The sequence below is a fragment of the Falco naumanni genome, chromosome 3 (assembly GCF_017639655.2).
Source record: "Falco naumanni isolate bFalNau1 chromosome 3, bFalNau1.pat, whole genome shotgun sequence".
Taxonomy (NCBI): domain Eukaryota; kingdom Metazoa; phylum Chordata; class Aves; order Falconiformes; family Falconidae; genus Falco; species Falco naumanni.
Genome location: NC_054056.1, coordinates 94,658,359 through 94,676,703, shown reverse-complemented (window position 1 = coordinate 94,676,703; position 18,345 = coordinate 94,658,359). Strand labels below are relative to the sequence as shown.

At 40.4% G+C, this 18,345-nt stretch overlaps 1 protein-coding gene across 1 annotated transcript in view; it reads right to left on the bottom strand.

The window, feature by feature from the left end:
* Positions 1-3,426: 3,426 nt before the first annotated feature.
* BAALC (BAALC binder of MAP3K1 and KLF4) overlaps positions 3,427-18,345 on the bottom strand; it is a 29,497-nt gene continuing 14,578 nt past the window's right edge. The window contains exons 2-3 of the mRNA XM_040589016.1: positions 11,066-11,235; positions 3,427-7,516 (exon numbers count right to left, since the gene is read on the bottom strand). Coding sequence (XP_040444950.1) covers positions 7,412-7,516; positions 11,066-11,235 — 275 coding nt within the window. The 3' untranslated portion in view covers positions 3,427-7,411. The remainder of the gene's footprint in view (positions 7,517-11,065; positions 11,236-18,345) is intronic.

Here is an 18,345-nt window from a genome sequence, read left to right as displayed (position 1 = left end):
TAACCTTACAGTTTATCTTGTTAAAATGGCACATGTCAACAAATGTCTTTTCTGGTGATTCAGCTCACTTTTTGTCCTACATTAATGATCCATCTTTGCCGTTAGTTTACTCGTGGGCAGGAGAATGGCTTTTAACTCTGGATGATATGCATAGGGAACCTGAAAAAAAAATCTGAAAATCAGACTGGAGGACTTGAAAACCCCAGGATGATAACAGGACAGAACAAGAGGTCTTGTATCCCCACATCTTAGACCACCACATCTTACTTCTTTCTGGCACCTATTCCACATCCTTCACTGAGAAAATCTGGAAAGGAGGCACCTGAGAAGGCACGAGTGGAAAGGGGGATGCTAAGCCTGAGGACACTGAATGTTTAATTCTCAAACATTGCAGTGTATCGAGTTCTTCAAAATATGAGGCCAAATTCGCCTCTCTGTGGAATGCAAATGTACTGTGGATGTACTGTGTACATGGTTTTGTGGATCACATAACACCTAAGCTTTAATTTTAGAAATGGCACCTTGGCATATATTCCCCAGAGGCATGAGAGAAATAGAATCCATTAAACCCCACCTGCTTTTGGAGCTTTGCTTCCAACAAGCTCCCCCTTTCTCAAAGAGGGCTCTGCTTGCAAGGCACAGTCTGACCCCCAAATTCAAAGCAAGCTGCTCGCCAAGTTCCCTTGGGGTCTTACGTGCCTGACTGGTCTACAGCTTCCTCGCGTCCCAAAATGCTTTTTCTTCCTGGCACATCTGAAAGCCATTCCTTTGATACTATTCTTCCTTTTTCACAGGAAACAAACCACTTGCTGTGTCAGCATCTTGGCCGGGAATCAAAGAGAACAAACTACTTGTCAGACAACACCCTAGGCATAGGCAATTGGGACGGGGATGATATTTCAGCAAGAGTAACCCTTTCTGGCACTAAAGGAAAATATCTTAAAACTTTAGTGTAATTTGGGGAGAGGAAGTGCTATCTGCAAATGTTACTAGTCTATTTCCATGAAACAGGTTAAACAACACAGCAGTTACTTTTTCCACCCTGTGCTTTCCAGCTCAGGCAGGAGCAGGGGCGTTTTATTAGCTGTGTATTTTAGTTGCCTCATACATTTACAACACCTGCACTGGGCAAACAGGGAGAATAAACCATGTCCCTTTTACTCGCCCTCCCTCACTGATTCTCCTGCTGGATGTGAACCAGGCTGCCAGCTGCTAATCCATTGCTCCTGGAGTCCAGGAGACCACGGAGCTTTTCAATAGGCACTTAACAGCTTTGCTAGCACGGGCCATGCCATTTCTCTAGCAGCAGGTCTGTGCCGTTTTCTTCAGCACTGTACTTGGCTGCCGTAAAGAAAAAAAAAACTAATTTTTGCACAGGTACTGACTAGAATTTGTCATTATTCATATTTTTTTTTTTTCAGTGTCACAGGAAACTCTAAACACCATAGATAATATTGCCTCTAACAGGGACCCAAGCACACAGCCTTCACTAAAGTCATGTCTATATTGATATGCCACTGGGGTACAAATAAAAAAGAGCTTTTTGTACCTGTTGTGTATAGTGGTGAGGCCCTCAAGCAGGAGTTGCTTCTTGCTGTCTTTTGTGGTACTTTTTAATCCTCCTCTCATATTTGGCTACCTTTGTTAGCAGTGACTCATTGCCCACTCATTTTATCACATTACAGGAGGGTCTCAAACACATCAGCAATTATCAGTATCTTGTGCAAGAAGATGAGGATATGTCCATATCAAACATATCAGAAATGCCTAATATTCTCTGCAGGAAGAAGGGGATATAGCTATATCCTGAAGCACTCTAACTGACTCCATACATTGTCCCACTTGGCTTTTGGCAGTAGCATTTTTGATAATGCCTTTCTGATGAATATAGCATGTTCTGTAGCCATTCCTCTGGATGTTACGTGAGTACTGAACATTTTCTCATGATTCAGAACTAAATATTGTCTTTTTTCCATGTTTGAATATACACCTTCTTCATCTATTGCCGTGCCATACAGATTTTCTCCAAAACTTCAAATCATTCCTCACCAGCAGAATACTCCTACATGGCTAACGTTGTCCTTCTCCTTAGCCAGCTTTTTTTTTTTATTTTGCTGTTGTTCATACTCAGTTCCTATGTCTTGTCTCAGGGAACACTATGTGTCCCTTGGGACAAGGACCACCTCATCCTGTATTCTTACACAGTAATTTCAGTAATTAATCTTCTGGTGCAACTGGGAAAAAAGACAAGAAAGGAAGGTCAAATAACTGTCATTACCACCCAAGAGGGAGTGGGGCTTTCATTACATAGGCATGTCGTGCCTGCTATGAGCATGTCATTCCTTTTCCCACAGTCATATCTGGATGTGCCCTGAGCAGCCCAAGTCTAATACTGTATGTGAAATGCCTTTTTTATTCACAGCTTATCTCAGGGAAGACCTCTCTGGAGAACAAGAGGTTCTAGAAAATTGAGTAGAACTGTGGCTTCGGTGGGTTTTGATAGGACAACACATGAAGTGAAGAGTCAATTGTCCCTGCACCACATAACAGGTATCAGTCTACTGTGATCTTAATAAACTTTCCTAGACAATCTGTCAAATACTTACTGATCCTCATTTTTTTTTTAATTTTCTAGCATTAATGCTTTCAACTTCCCCTTAAGTCCATTTCTTCTTGTCTTCATCCCAGTCAATGTAAAGGAAGACCAGTAGCATGCTTCCGTCAGTGCTGTCCCCCACCGAGCAGGGGGCTTCCTCAGGCTCTCCTGGGGGACGCTGCCTCCGAGGCTGCCAATTGCTTTTGCTGATCTCTTCCTGACTTTCTTCAAGTGAGATGCCAGAAATAGCTGAGTGCTTCAGCTGGCACCTTCCTGAGGCTGCATAATGTGGAAGGATTACCCCAGCATGAACGGAATTTGCTGTTTATAGAGACAACTCTGAAATGGCTTTGTAATTCTCAGTTCTTGGTCTCCTCTCCCCCTCCAGTAATGATATCTTACTAGAGAAAATGTCTCAGATTCCCAGTGTCTTCCACTTCAGCCATGGCAGCAACCACAAACTCTCCCATTTATAATTACAGAGCTACAATTCCTCTCATGTTGACCTCATAAGCTCTCTTTGACAAATGCAGCAATTTCTTATGGGCAATATATGTATTTTAGCTTCTTTGATGTGACCACACAGTCCATGAGCCACAGCCTGAGGACATCAGATACAGAAATATTCTGATTCCTTGAAGAGAGGAGGTGGGAACCATGCATTATACCTTCACAGTTTTTGGTCTTAGCTTTTAGCTCTTAAAGATGAATCAAACACAAGCACAGGAATGTAAAATGCATGGAGTAACAGACACTTTAAATTTTTTTTTATTTTAATTTTAAAGTTCAAGGTCAATCTTCAATAATTTGCAGATAAAAACAGAGTACAAAAATGCTCCTGTTAATTAGTTAATTTAGATAGATGATTTATTATTTCCAAATAAAACTAACCCTGCTTTTTCAAACACCGTTTCTGTGCACAAATTATTTAGCTCATTCTTCTCGTAAGGCATATAAAACAGATTTCAGTTCAAACATTGAAACATTTTACATTTGGGTGTCAGAATTAGAAACACAAGTAAAAGGTTTGCAGAAAAAACATGCCAGAACTGCAGAACAGAAGTACACACTAAAGCCATTACAATGTACACATGCAGAGACATGCCCATATGAATATATATGACTATGAACATACTAGGAAATTAAAAATATCTGTTTTCTGTCTTGTATGCAAACTCAGTTATTGAGCTAACAAGAATGCATGTTTAACTCAGTAGTCATATATTGCTTACACAATAATTATACTTTCCTATTCTTTCAGTACAAGATTGTTTCTGTCACATGGTAAAATTGTGTGATTCCAGCCGATGTCCTATGGTAATGATGAAATACTTTAAGGAAGAGTAAGGGACAGCATGAAGAAATACTGAAAGGTAAAATTGCACTGGCTATTTAAGAAGATGAATTTTCCTAATAATGTCTATTGGTAACTGTAAATTCTCTCTCTTCTTTATCCAATGTCCACTTTCTTTTGAGTGATTCCATTTCTCACATAGTGGAAGAAAATGTATTTTACATGTATATACACATCAGAGGAAAATCCTATCTATACATTGTGTTGGAATTATGGAAACAGGACAAAGTAAGTTTGTTTCTGCTTAAAACCTGAACTCAGTTAAATCATAAAAACTCACCAGATGTTGGCAAATAATTCCAGCAGAAACGTGTTGTTTCAGTGTAGCTGCAGAAATCCTCATGGGCGGCCAAGGGCCATCAAACAAACGAACTGGCATAATATCTTTTTTGGGAAAATTACATTTCAAAAATCCTGTCATGTAACAAGACAGAGATGTCCACACGTCCTTTGTCTAAAAGGCTATGTCTTCTAACATGGCTATTTTGTTTCCTGTATTTGAGCTGTTTATATTTGAAAGATGCTACTCGAAGAACAGACCCTGTAAATAAGACTCTTCACTCCTAGGAAGGCCACCTGGAGTGAAGATGTCCAGATGATGCTTTGAGCTTGCTGCTTCTACTAAAACGAGGACAGAAATCTATTTTCAGGACTTTATACTTACTTAAGGAGTATAGACTAGATTCTGTCACTCTTAATTGTACAGAGTGGTATATTATGATATAAAAAAATTGGTTGTTTCTACTGGTAGTTATCTCTTACAGAAGGAAAGTAAAGAAAACACAACTATAACCTTATCTGTGTATAAAGGCACAATCCGTATTTCCACAACACACGCTTAGTTTTATTAAGGTCATTTGAAGCTTACACATCAAGAACTAAGACATAATGTAACTTCTTTTTAGTTACCACCTAACAAGAATAAGAACAGTAATGTGTTACATGTGAAGAATATATAAAGTTGCTTGTAACTAGACATGGTTTTTACCGCAGAAGTTGGATCCAGTATTTGAATGCCCTAAAGTTAAGTTTCAGGATATAAACAAGTTTATGGGATCTTGAAGTAGCTCAGTGAAGTTCTCACGAGCAGGCAGAGGGGTCACGCAGGGCAGCCAGCTTTCCCCACTCCACAGCTGCCACCCTGCTGGGGGATGTGGTCAACATAAACAAGGTCAATGGTATTGCCCAGATAATTATGTAGCAAGGCCGCCTGCTGCTAACCATCCTGTCACATCTCATGCTCTGAATACGAGACTCAAAACTTGCCTCCCTGCTGACTGCTGACACAAAGCGAGGACCGGTTCTCATACCGATGCACTATGCAGCATTGCAGGCGTGCTTCTGTTGTGTGACCCAAGCCATCGGATGCATCTGGTCAGTGCAGCATTAGAAAATAATTTCTTAGCTAGTAAATAATCTCACTGCCAGGACTGCTTTCTTCTGGCATCTAGTCACCCTAATGCGGTATCCACCCAAGGCAACTGTCTGTGGAACAGCTACTTAAACACAATGAACCTTCTCCTTCACCTTCCTTCAAAATCACCTCTACCTTTTCACACATCAGCATCGTTAATCACTTTCTGTAGCTTTCCTGTATCATACGGGTTTATACTGCACTCTCTTTGCCAGTAAATCCACTGAAACAGAAGCACGTTACAAGCCTTGGCACAGATCTTAAATGGTTCATCTTCTGCTCTACAGAAATAATGCAGAATCCTGAACATGTGCTTTCAATTAGCTGGGTACACAGCCACCAGCAATGGCTAGCCGCTTCTAAATTAATATTGCTGAGCTGCTACAGCCACTGTTTATTGTTAGAGCGAGGCAAGTCCCTTCCTGTCCTATGATGTTGCCAGTAAGTTGGCAGAAAGCCACAAGTTGGAAGGACATGTGCAGACTGCCATTGTCTTACCCATACGATGCTATTTGCAATCATTTCTCATTCTTCTATGTAAATGTGCAGCACAAGATCACTTACCACGTAACACACTGACCTGCACAAAGCTTAGCACAAGTTCTTTGCCCCTTTTTGGGGCATCTAAAAATAAATAATTCTTATACATATGCTATTGTATGCAAAAATATCACACTGACTCTGGATTTCAGTTTGCCTTTCTGTCTGAATAATTAATAAACAATTCCCTATTGCATAGACTTGTACTCCAAGGAAAGTATTAAGTACTCACACACCTAGCAGCAAGTTATTAAAATGATCCTAATATGGAATAAATTAGGATTCAGTCCTACAATTCTATTTATACTTATTCACTTACTTGTAAAAAGGACTTCTTACAGTTCATACACGGATTTTCTCCCCAACGCCACCTGTTTGTTATGAACTACTCTTGAATAGTTATTTTAGTGGCCTTCTAAGGATACTCATCCATGTCTGATGGGGGAGGCAAATAAATTTACCTCTTTTATCTTCATAAATGTACAAAGTTCCAGTGAATATGTATTATTACTCCTATATTAAGAAGTAATACACTGAATTAATTCCTGGACTTTACTACATTGAACATTTATATTCCTTTTAGCTGTATATGTATGAAAAATGTGGAGTACTATGATACAGGATGCTTTCATTGCAATCAAATAAGTTCTGCACAGGAAATCAACTATATCTGATCAAATAATGTTAATTTTTGGAGCTGACATTGGAATATGGTTTTAAGAATTTGAGTTATTTTCATGTAATAAATTTGAGTTATTTTCATGTAATATTAATGATCGCTTTTTTCCAAATCAGTCTGGGCCTCAACATAATTAAAGGGGCACGTATAAAATAACCAAGCAGCCAGAACCCTACCTCCCAGCTAAGACTAGGAATTTCAAGTAAGGCTGATCAATATGCATCTTACTGGTTTTAAGAGCTAAATTCTGTCCAATACACAAAATAAATTCAAACTAAGTAATTAAAAGATTAATATATAGAAAGGTTACTATATGACTTAACTATATATAACGAATATATATAGTTTAAAAGAGATTTAGTGGAAGCCACCTGTGAGAACTCTGGGTTTGAGTTTTATGAATGCGAGTACTTTAAATGAGCTCCGTGGGTTTGAATATACACACTCAAAACCCCTTATGACTAAAAATGCAGATTCATGTGTTCATTTCCTGTTTTAAACCACGATGAACTGTACCTCTCATCATCCGGCCTCATCCCAACAGCAATGCAGAACAGGACATACACAAGGAGGTAACACAGGACTTAGTGATAAACCAAATGGCGTGAATTTTGGCGTATGTCTGTGCAGTGCCTCTCCTTTAAACGAATGAACATCTTACAGTGTCTGCAGCCGGTTTCTACAAGACATGTTTCTGAAGGCACTCAGCAGCAGCTGCCTGCCATATTCGACATGGAACATCTGGAGATCATCACGTTTCCAGCGACTGATGACAATTAAAGTGCAGCGAAGCATTGTTAGGTCCATCCTCACCCATGATTTCCTTCGTTAATTGAGACAATTCTTTGTTTTCCTTCTGTCACTTTGTCTGATGTTTTTTGTAACATTAATGCTGACTTCTTTTGTGGACATTTTCTGTGTGTCCCATTTACTCTGTAAAAGTTTTAAACAGTACAGTGAGTTCTACACTGGCAGGATAAAGAGTCATTGACAATTACCTCCCGATTTATGAAAACAGTTCTACTTAATAAAGAGAATGCCTCTAGCATTCCTCACGCAGTACTGTGATGCGGACCAGCTTTCATATTCAGCATGGACATAAGCTTTTATAACTGCTATAAAGTCTGCGGATGTCAGTAGACTTTGGATCAACCCTCACGGCTACAATTATCGTATCTGCACCTGTGTATTCTAGAAGCGGAGCAAATAAATCTGGTTTCAGTCCAGAAGTGGAAACGAGAGGTTCCTTTTGATGTCACTGGGAGTTGAGTATGACTCAACTGAGACAGAATTTTCTCTTATGTTTCTTAAGTGGAAATACAGTTTCAAATAACACTTAGTTCTGCCTGCATATAAGACCCAAGTACAGTATATACTTTTCAGAGTTTCTTCAGATTATTTCCAAATATTATAAAAAGTCAGTCTGTGTGAGGCATGCAAGTGCAATCCTAATTTAAAATTATCCTTCTCCATCTCCTAGTCTGTCTGCTTATTGCCATAAGCAATGCACTATACTGTGCAGTAAACTGGATAGGTCTAGCAAAGGACACTCAGAACTGGGCTGACAGAGACACAGAACTGAGCGAGCTGGGTTTCATTATTGCATTTCTAGTGTTTCATGAGACAATTTGTAACTGTAAAGAATGCCATGGAAATTAGGCATCATTCACATGGTAACAACGCCAGGTGGAATAATGTCTGGTGAACTTCCGCTGACATGAGTGGAAAGTACATATTTATTTGAGAGCAAAACCTGGTATTTTTTTGCTGCTGTGTTTTACTACAGCCTGAATACACTTTCTCCTTTGCTATCTACTCCCTTAGTGGTCCTGTTCACTCAAGGACTCTCCAAAGACTACACATATCATGAAAATCAAACCAGGTTATTGTCAGCCAGTGACATTACCTGGGTACCACCTTTACTTTCGGGGTGCCTGACCATTCTATTGCCTTCACTGGTATTAGGACTCCTTTCATCATCAGCATCTTTTATTTCTGAGTTGTTTTGACATTACCCTCATGAGACAATACTAATTTTTCCCAGATCCAGCCTGTGTCAAACCTTTTCACTTTCGACACCACACATTGTACCCTGTCACAAAACTGATGGTCGGGGTAAGGAAGTCAGATACTTTAGAGCTTGATATCTGAGAAACTGAGAAACAGAGAGGTAAGGCAATTTACCCCTTACTACCCCACAGGCTGATGGAAGAACCCACATCTCCTGAGAGTACCATGTGCTGCATCACGTTGCATTTGACAGCATAAAAGAAAAACTGTACTCAATGTGAATATTCAGATAAATAAAATGGGCACATTTTGAGCTGAGGTGGAAAGTCACATTCTCAACTCTAGGCACCTAAACTTTAGGTGTCTAAATTGGAAACCTGCTCATCTTACACTCCCCTCAACAGTCAATGAAGAAACAGAGACTGAGAATGTCAAACCAGAGCTGGAGCCTAACTTACACTTTCACTGTAGGAAAATTAATTGCTTTTTTGACTATACAAAGTTTAGACAACTTACAGACCCACAGAAGTGTCAGGTTTGAAGGGACCTCTGGAGATCATCTAGTCCAAACCCTGCTAAACAAGCATCACCTACAGCAGGTTGCACAGAGTTGCATCCAGGTGGGTTTTGAATGTCTCCAGAGAAGGAGACCCCACACCCTCTCTGGGCAGCCTGTCCCAGTGCTGTCACCCTCAGAGCAAAGAGGTTTTTCCTCCTGTTCAGGTGGAACCTCCTGTGTTGCAGTTTGTGCCCGTTGCCCCTTATCCTGTCACTGGGCACCACTGAAAAGAGCCCGGCCACCCTCCTGACACTCGTCCTTCAGGTATTTGTACGCATTGATAAGATCCCCTCTCAGTCTTCCCTTCCCCAGGCTGAACAGGCCCAGCTCCCTCAGCCTTTCATTATCAGGGAGATGCTCCAGTCCCCAGACCATCTTTGTAGCCCCCTGCTTTACCTTCCTTTCTTATAAACCTGCATTAGATGTGTAGAATAATATAAATGCCCCTACTTACTATCAGAAGTTTTCTTTGCACTGATTGCAACGGTACAGACATATATTACTGAATGTATCTTGGCTAGAAAAAGGCAGGAGGATACATTCTAAGCCATAGGGCTCCAGGTCAGGAACCCATACTTCACTGAGTAGTCCCATTACAGTCAACACTCACATTAGTAATATGCTGTGGCAATTTGCCCATCTAGTAAGCCTAACAGAGAAGCAATTTTTCAAATGCTTACAAAATCTGACAATTTTCTCCAACAATATGCCAGGTACACACTATTTCTCAAATGTGGCCAAGTCTTTTTCAAATTGGATTAATAATTATGTTAGTTCTGTTCAATGACATCCAGCCTGAGCAATTAATTTTTCTCTGTGGGCTAGTGGCTATGGCAGGCATTTAGGTATTTCATTTACAGCAGACCTGTGGCTCTAGATGTCATGCTGCTGTGGAATGTGCCCTTATACAGCTGGAGCTGCAGTATCTCATGGAAAGGTACAGCAGGATCCATGTCACCAGGGAATACTTCTGTAGTAGAGCAGCACAGAAGATAATGCAGTGAAGGTATAAAATAAACAGACATGTACCAATGTGTTGTTTGTTAGCAAATGCAGGGTGAAGTTCAATCCAAATTCCTTTTTTCATTTGCTCAGTCCCCCTGGGTTTAAATTTGTGTCTCTCAAGGATGTGATTGCCAAGAGGGGACAGCTTCTTATGGGGGGTTAGCAGTTCCACCACACATTGTGCTGAGACGTCTTCCTATCTGAGAAACCAAAGAAGTAGTAAAACCAGCTGTAGTTTTTTTGATCACTTTAATCTGCAGCAGCTCAGCAGCTGCTACACAAACAGGGCAGCAGGTGGAAACCTGTGAGAGACAGGCAGGTAGGCAGCTAGGACAGGAGAAGTGTGGGCTTTGCCCTAGCCCCAGAGCCTTGGGTGTTCATACATTATTGTTGCACTGGATGATCCTTCTACAACGTATACAACGTGTAGGTGAGAGGGAGAAGTGGGGAGGATCTAACCCAAAGCCTACTGAGGTTACTGAAGACTCCCATGGGCTTTTTCAGGCTTTGCATCCAGCTTTGAATGAACCAGGGTTCATGTAGCCCACATAATTTCAGCAAAACACCAATTAAGGAAAAACCCATTCCCTTTCAGATAATTAAACTGTTTGCACAATACATGACGCAGCTGGACTGAGCTGGAAAAAAATAACCGTGGGGATTTTTTTGCTGTAACAAGTGTGTGTGTTACTCAGGTTGTCGAATAAAACATCAGTTTTGCAGCTGTTCGGGCATGAGGCATTGGCAGAGGTTCTGGTCTCCACCATGCCATGGCTGTGCTGCAGGCATTTTCTCTTATCCCAAGGCATTAAATACAGTTTGGCTTTAGCGAGGCAGGTGGTCACAAAACCAGGTTTGACCTGGTTGAAGCTAGTGCTGAGTGTCAAGGAACACAATTATACTCTTACCTCTGCTGTCCTGAAGCCGTTCTGTCTCTGCATTGTAGCTCCGGTGTCGTGGACCATGGGGTTCGCACACTGAGACCCACAGGTGTTCCTCTTCTCGGTGTTCAGCGTTCCAGCTGTTGCTGATGCTGTAGTTACACCTGTCTGAGCTGATTTCCCGTCCTCCAGAAGACCTAGTAGGGACAGGTGAAATTGTGCAATTAATACTGAGGAGCAATTTATAACTGGTTCTGACTTCCCCTTAGTGCACTACGTCTTTGTGATAGCACAAGTCACGGAAGCCATGTTACAGTACTACAGTGAGAGCAGTCTGCCTCCTTTTGTCATCTCTATCTTCACACTTTTCATTATTTGGCCTTTCTCCTATAGGCCACTGCCTCGTGAAACACCAGCTCAGAAAACATGGAAAACCAATTAATGAGTGGAGCATGTCAGTAGCCCTTTGGTCACCTGCAGACAGACCCCCAGTGGCTTCTCCACACACACAGCTGCTTGCATGATCAAGGGTTTAACTAAGGACCCAGAGAGGCTCCCCTTAAAGCTGTTTCAGTTCTGGGAAACGAGGGGGTTAGATGTGAGCGTGACAGATGAGACCAATATGGATGGACAGATTGCTGTATTTGTGGCATTGAACATTTTTTTTTTTTTTTGATCAGAAGTTGAGGGAAGAAATTCAGGAGAAATGTATTTCATACTGTTTCAACTATCAGTAACCAACAAAAGAGTAACTGGCTTTCTGCTCTAGCTGTGTGGATAAGGCCTGCGTTGTGCAACATGATATTAGCCAGCCTAAAAGAATTTTCTCATCTTATTGCATTAGCAAAAATCAGAGCACTAAACATCTGGTTGCAACACTGGGCCTGAAATCCAAATACAAACAGCAAGCGGGCTGCATGACTGTAGCTCTCTGTTATTTTTGGCAAAGCTCATTTGCAACAAGCTTCGTGTTCAGAAAGAAAAAAAGCAGATTTACTGACTGGCAATGTAGGTATCAAAACTGGAAGAGTAAGCAAGGAGTCACAGATGCTAAGTGAAAAGTAAGTATGAGGAAAATCGGTGACAATTCATTGCTGCTTGAAGTGTGCATTGTGTCACCAAAACCTGCCGTGAATCAGGCGGGAGATCAAGCACAGTATTAAGGCTATTAAAAAGGAAGAAAAGTCCTGAATTCTTTCCCAGAAACCTGTAAGAAAAGCTCCTTTGTTAGCAGAAAACAGTATCAGTAGCAGCTAGCAAAGGCAATGACTGAAATCAATAAAGCTTCAACCAAATATTCAAAGTCTTGATTCTGAAAATATCTAAAGTTGTGTAACATTTAAGGAGTCCAAATACAAAGCAGTCACTGCATTTCCCTGAGCAGTCGGAAGATGGTGTTGGAGCTTTTCAAAGCCAGTTTAACTTGTGGTGGTAAGTAGCAATGCTAAACGGTCTACTTTTTGGTAGAAAAAATTCTCAGTGGAAATTTGAAAATATTACATCATAGTTTATTTAAAAACAAACAAAAACAAAAAACAAAAAAAAAACCCAAACAGGCCAAGAACAAAACCTTCAGTCTTTGGAAACGGCCTTTTTCTGCTAGATGTAAAAACTAATGTTGTTCTCCCATCTAAAAATCTACAGGCAACTTCCCGTAAGAGAAGAGTAAACCTCACCTCTCTGCATCTCCCCGAAGTCCACACCTGCTCGTGTTTTAGGCCTTATCTCTTCCTACCACTCCACAGTGCCAGCGGAGCGGCAGAAAACTGACTTGGTGCAGAACAGGCAGTGGCATAGACTGATATCATAGACAAAATCAGCTGTCAGGCAGGGAGATGGAGGGGCAAACAGCCACGGGCGAGTCAGAGCTCCAAAGCCACGAGTCCTGCCGAAGTCTACTGCTTCACCTTGCACTGGAGCTGTGAAAACAAGCTCGAGCACAGCTTTGAACAGGCAAAATGCTCTAGGCATTACATACTAATTCCATTAATTGAATCTTGGGTATTTCAAACATATATGAATTACGAGGTTTTCCTTCTGTGGAGTCATCCTGCTGAATTACTTTTCACCATCTGGTCTCTAACCAAATTATCTGCTGAAACAGCTGTCAGCTGAAAAGCCACTTTATTATTGAGCACGATTGTTCATTTATCAGATTGTGTTGCATCTTTTTGTCTTGCACAGAACAGTTTTTCTTACATCAGTCCATTTCTGGATGCTGATGGAAAATATCAAAACTGAAAATAATATATCTGGTTCATTCTTTGTCCTCTGTTAGTTTGCAGTCCAAGCATCCTTGTTGCATTCTGCATTGCAGGGATGAGGCTTTTGTTGCAATGCTTGTCAGAAATGAACCAGTTATCAGTATCTGAGCCTTCCACTATCACTCTATTATATTTTTGTATGGGTGAACTAGTGGTCACCAATACTAGTGCAAAAAGCTTTTTTATTTTATTCTGAATATGTTTGCTATTCTGAAGTTAAGAAACTATTTTAGATTTCTTTTTCATTAGCAAATAGATGATTTAGAGAGTGGGCAACAGTTTAAAGACTTCAGCGACTTGCTCTTTATGTATGAGCAGAAATTACAGTGCAAATGCGTGAGTAATGAGAGTAAGAGCATGAGATTTGTTGGCAATTCATAAAGCGACACCTATGTTATAGACTATATATATTACACAAAATGCTGATTCCAAAACAGAGATGATGTTAAAAAGATTAGGAACACATGGTTGCTTTTAAAATACCCAATATTTTTGCATTGGTATTTAGGGTTTGCCACAGTACACAAAAATATAAGAGTTAAATTTCTTCTTCTGTACAATCTGGAATTTGCAGGCTAGCAGGATGGCAGTACTCAGGTTCTTGCCTCGGTGTCATTTAAACCAAGCTGACTGTCGAGATACACCGACCTCGCAGCATGGGTTCAGTAAATAACCTCCTCGGTCTTTCACTGTAGAGCTTCAGTAGAACTTTGAACAAATGAGTTCAGTAATGTTGTTTTCATTCTCATGTTCTCTGCCAGGACAACCCCTGCCAAAAGACTGTGGGCCTCCTGAGGTCAGGAAAAACAGCAGATCCCAGAACAATGCTCTGTCAAATACACGTATTCTATTTGCAAATGAACTGGCAAGCCTGGAATATTCTTATGGTTCCACTTCCAAAACCTGAGTTTCTGGGTGATTATCAAACACCCACCAACAGGATGGTGACGTTTCCCTCAGGAATGGTTAGTTGGTGTTTGGGGGACTGCCCAAGACAAGAGGCAGGTATTTCATTGCAACTAATCAGGTTTAGTTACAAGGATCATGCACAAATTCTCTTTTAATGGACACACGGAGAATACCCAAGCAGCAGCCCCATTGCTCACAAATCCAAGTCTATCTTTCCAGTATGTAATGTGCTTAAAATAATTTGTCCTCCCTTGGCAATGCTTACTGTCACCTTCCTTTTCACTGGCTTGCTAGGCTGCACAGGCAAGCTAACTCTTGCCTTTCTTACCAAGCCAATAGAAATCCTTTAGGCTGCAGTTTGACGAATGATTTTATAGCAGCGTCAGGAACAAAAAGGGTTATTTTAAACTGAAATCAAGCCCTAGACTTTATTCATTGCCCAATGACGCAAGTAGTTGGACTGGCACAACTTGGGAGGTAGCACGACTGAAACAAGCAGCAGAAAGCAGCTTAGGTTGGTGCGCTATCCAATGAAACAAAATCCAACCAGACCCCGCTCATCCAGCTACACTCGTTCTCCTCACCGAGTTGCCCTGCTGAGCTGTGTAAATCCTTTGGAGGATTTCTTCACATTGCTTCCAGCTACCCCTACATCAGGGGACATACATTTAGCCCCGATTCACCAAAGATTCCCTTTGTGTTACAGCAAAAACAGTGTCCCAGAGCTGCTGATCCAGGGTAAGATGTGTTATGACTGACTGATACAAAGGAGCTTTTTTTCTAAAATCTCTTTCACTAAAAAGTTTGATGATTTATACCAAATGATGGCTGTTTGAGTAATTTTTTAGTTTGTATATTTTCACATGCACAATTTGAATAGGTTTTGAAAAACCAAATTTGCCCAAGTTTTTCTGTTTCCCCACCAAAATGCTGGCATTAAAATACTGCCTTTTGTACAAAATTCCTAAAAAATTGAAAGTTTGGGGAAATTTGGATATGGACAAAAACCAACTCCAGTTATTGAATTTTACAAATCAAAACTAAAAATCGTCCCTAGGATATCTGGATATGTTTTAACTGTTCCACAATTTAAAAGAAGGGCATTTAAGAACAGTTTTATGATTCTATCAATATGTAATGAACAGAAAACTACCTAAAATCAGATGCATCTCGATGTAAGTGCGAAGACTAGCAAGACAGGACAAATCTGTCTGAAATATGTGTCTTGTGTGGAGAACAACAGGCATATTAAACATAATACAAACTCCTAGAAGAGGACAAAGAGAATAGAACACGACAATTGTCACCGCTAATACAAAAACCAAGGCACTGGTACTTTTATGCAGCTCATATAAACAGTATAAATAAAATTAACCCTCCAAGAACTGCTGCTACTCATAAGTACAAGCTTCTAATGTTGAATATTCAGACTCCTAGTAAGAAATCAAGTTTTTCCAGCCTTTCTGGGATAACATCCTACTCTCTCTGTTGTAAATGTAATGAAAAATTCAGTGTGCCCAAGCAAACACAAGAAACAGTTTTTAGAAGGAAGACTCAGAACACGTCAATGCTTGTTACTTTAATTCTCTAAAATTGTCTCTATTAATTAACCATAGTTGTTATCATCATGATTCTTTGTGTTTCAGACTAGTAAGTCAAGTATTAATCCCAGGTAGGACATGACCATTTTGTAAAGAACAGAAGGTTCCTTCAAAACAGAATTGTAGGCAGTAAACTGTTCTGTACTGTTTAGAGGCATCGTTCAGTTTCAAAATACCATGGAAATCTGATTAAAATAGTGCATTCAGAGAAATACTGTCTGTAATGCCCTTTTTTCTCTGCTGGCTGTAGCATACTTATGCCCTAACTTCTCTTTCTCAACATCTCCCTCCCTGCCTCACTTATCTTCCTGGCAGGCTGCACCTCACTTCTCTAGGAGCAAGTCACCAGGTCCCATCTCCTACCATGTTTGATGAGACCTCTTAGTATGTTCTAGCATGTGTTCTTGTGTCTGCCATTCTAGTAATTTCTAAATTTTGAAAAAGTTTTCAGAAATTCCCAGACAGCAGCATCTCTCAGGTATTTAGTAATTTAGAAGATACATACCTAAAATAGCAGCCTGAAATTTGCTCATGGATTTGCAAGCTTATGTCCATTAAAAATAAAGCATGATTAAGTCATATTTTATAACCTTTAAAAAAAAGCAGGGAGGCAGCAGCCTAAGGAAGTTTTAAAAAGAATCATTTTAGTAAATAGGATGTTCATCACAGAGAAGTCAAAGGAAATTTAAAATGCAGAATGGAAATTTTAGACATTAAACTAGTATTTCTGATTTCTTCTATTATAATGACAACACTAGGGATAACAAAACCAAGGATAAACAATGCATAGATGCTGCTGTAGTTCTTCATACAGACTGGTTACACCTGAGAATTCAAATGACCCTTTATGAGAGCATCTCATAAAGAGGGGAGGAAATTTTTATTCTTCGTATTTAACTCTTTCTAACGACATTTTAGTAAGGAAATAAGGATGATAAGAAGAGGGGGGAAATGACATAATTAATTCAGATTGTGAAAGTAAAACTGGAGTGAAAAACAAAATAGCATCATGGATTGACAGCTGGCACAGAGAGACAGGAAAAAAAGAACCAGGAGGGGCAGGTTTGTTCATGGCAAAAGATAAAGGTATGACTTCCTCAAGGCTTTTTGCTAGACCTTATCTATGTATTACAAAGCTAATATATATTTTCTGATGTTCAAGAATCAGAGAAAGGAACCAGATTGTGACATTTAGAGGTAGCCCTTAGTTATCAGCACTATGGAAAATTCTCAAACCACTGATAGCATAAAGGTAGGTCTGCCTGGATCTCTGCATAGACCTCATCCAAAGAGCAATATCTTAGTAAGATTCAAGATGAACTGAAATGTTCTATGACTAGCAAAACCCAGCAATATGCAACAACCAATGCTGTCAAGAAACTTGGGAGGGCTACAAAGCCTTGCAGTCCAGAGGCAAAGTTAATTTTAGCCAAAAGGATCAGACCTTTGTGGAGAAAATTATTCCCCATGTGCTTGCCACAATATTCTCCTACCTGATTTTAAAGGAGCAGCTAATGACCAAAATTGGACATGAATTCTGACCCAAACACAGACCTGAGGCAGTATTGTGGGCCCGGTGCTGTGCCATGCTCTGCTATTGAATAACAAGCACGTATTTGTTTAAAGTGGGTAGCTGCCAATTAGCATGCTAAATTCCTATATTTGGACTTGACTATGAACAAACCAGTAAGGTTCAATTTTCTGGTTCAGCAACACCCTTTTTTATTTATCATCGTGGCTGTTATCTCATGAATAATGCACAGGATGTTGTTTTAGAAAATGCCTGCATGATAAGAAACTGCACTGTAACAATGACTCCGAGAAAACTCACAGTAAAGATGACTGAGCAACGTTACCACAACATGCAGTTGCTTCCAGAGGAAGTATGTATTTGTTACTGTCCTGGTTTTGGCTGGGATAGAGTTAATTTTCTTCCTAGTAGCTGGTGCAGTGCTGTGTTTTGGATTTAGTATGAGAACAATGTTGATAACACCCTGGTGTTTCAGTTGTTGCTGAGTAGTGCTTGCTCTGCATCAAGGACTTTTCCGTTCCCCATGCTCTGCCAGTGAGCGGGTGCACCAGAAGCCAGGAGGGAGCAGAGCCAGGACAGCTGACCCAAACTAGCCACAGGGATGTTCTGTACCATAGAACGTCATGCTCAGTATATGAACTGGGGGGACTTGGCCGGGGGCTGCCGATCGCTGCTGGGGGACTGGCTGGGCATCGGTCAGCGGGTGGTGAGCAACTATATTGGGCATCACTTGGGGTTTTTTTCCCCCATTGGGTTTTTTTTCCTCTTTCCTTCTCTCTCCTTTTCATTACAACTGCTATTGTCATCATTAATATTTATTTTATTTCAATTAATAAATTGTTATTATCTCAACTGGTGAGTTTTACCTTTTTTCTGATTCTCCTCACCATGCCACTGGGGCAGGGTGGAGTGAGAAGTGGCTGCATAGTACTTAGTTGCCAGCTGGGGTTAAACTACAGCAGTTACTGAGTTTCTTGCTTTTAATGCTACAGAGTGATAATA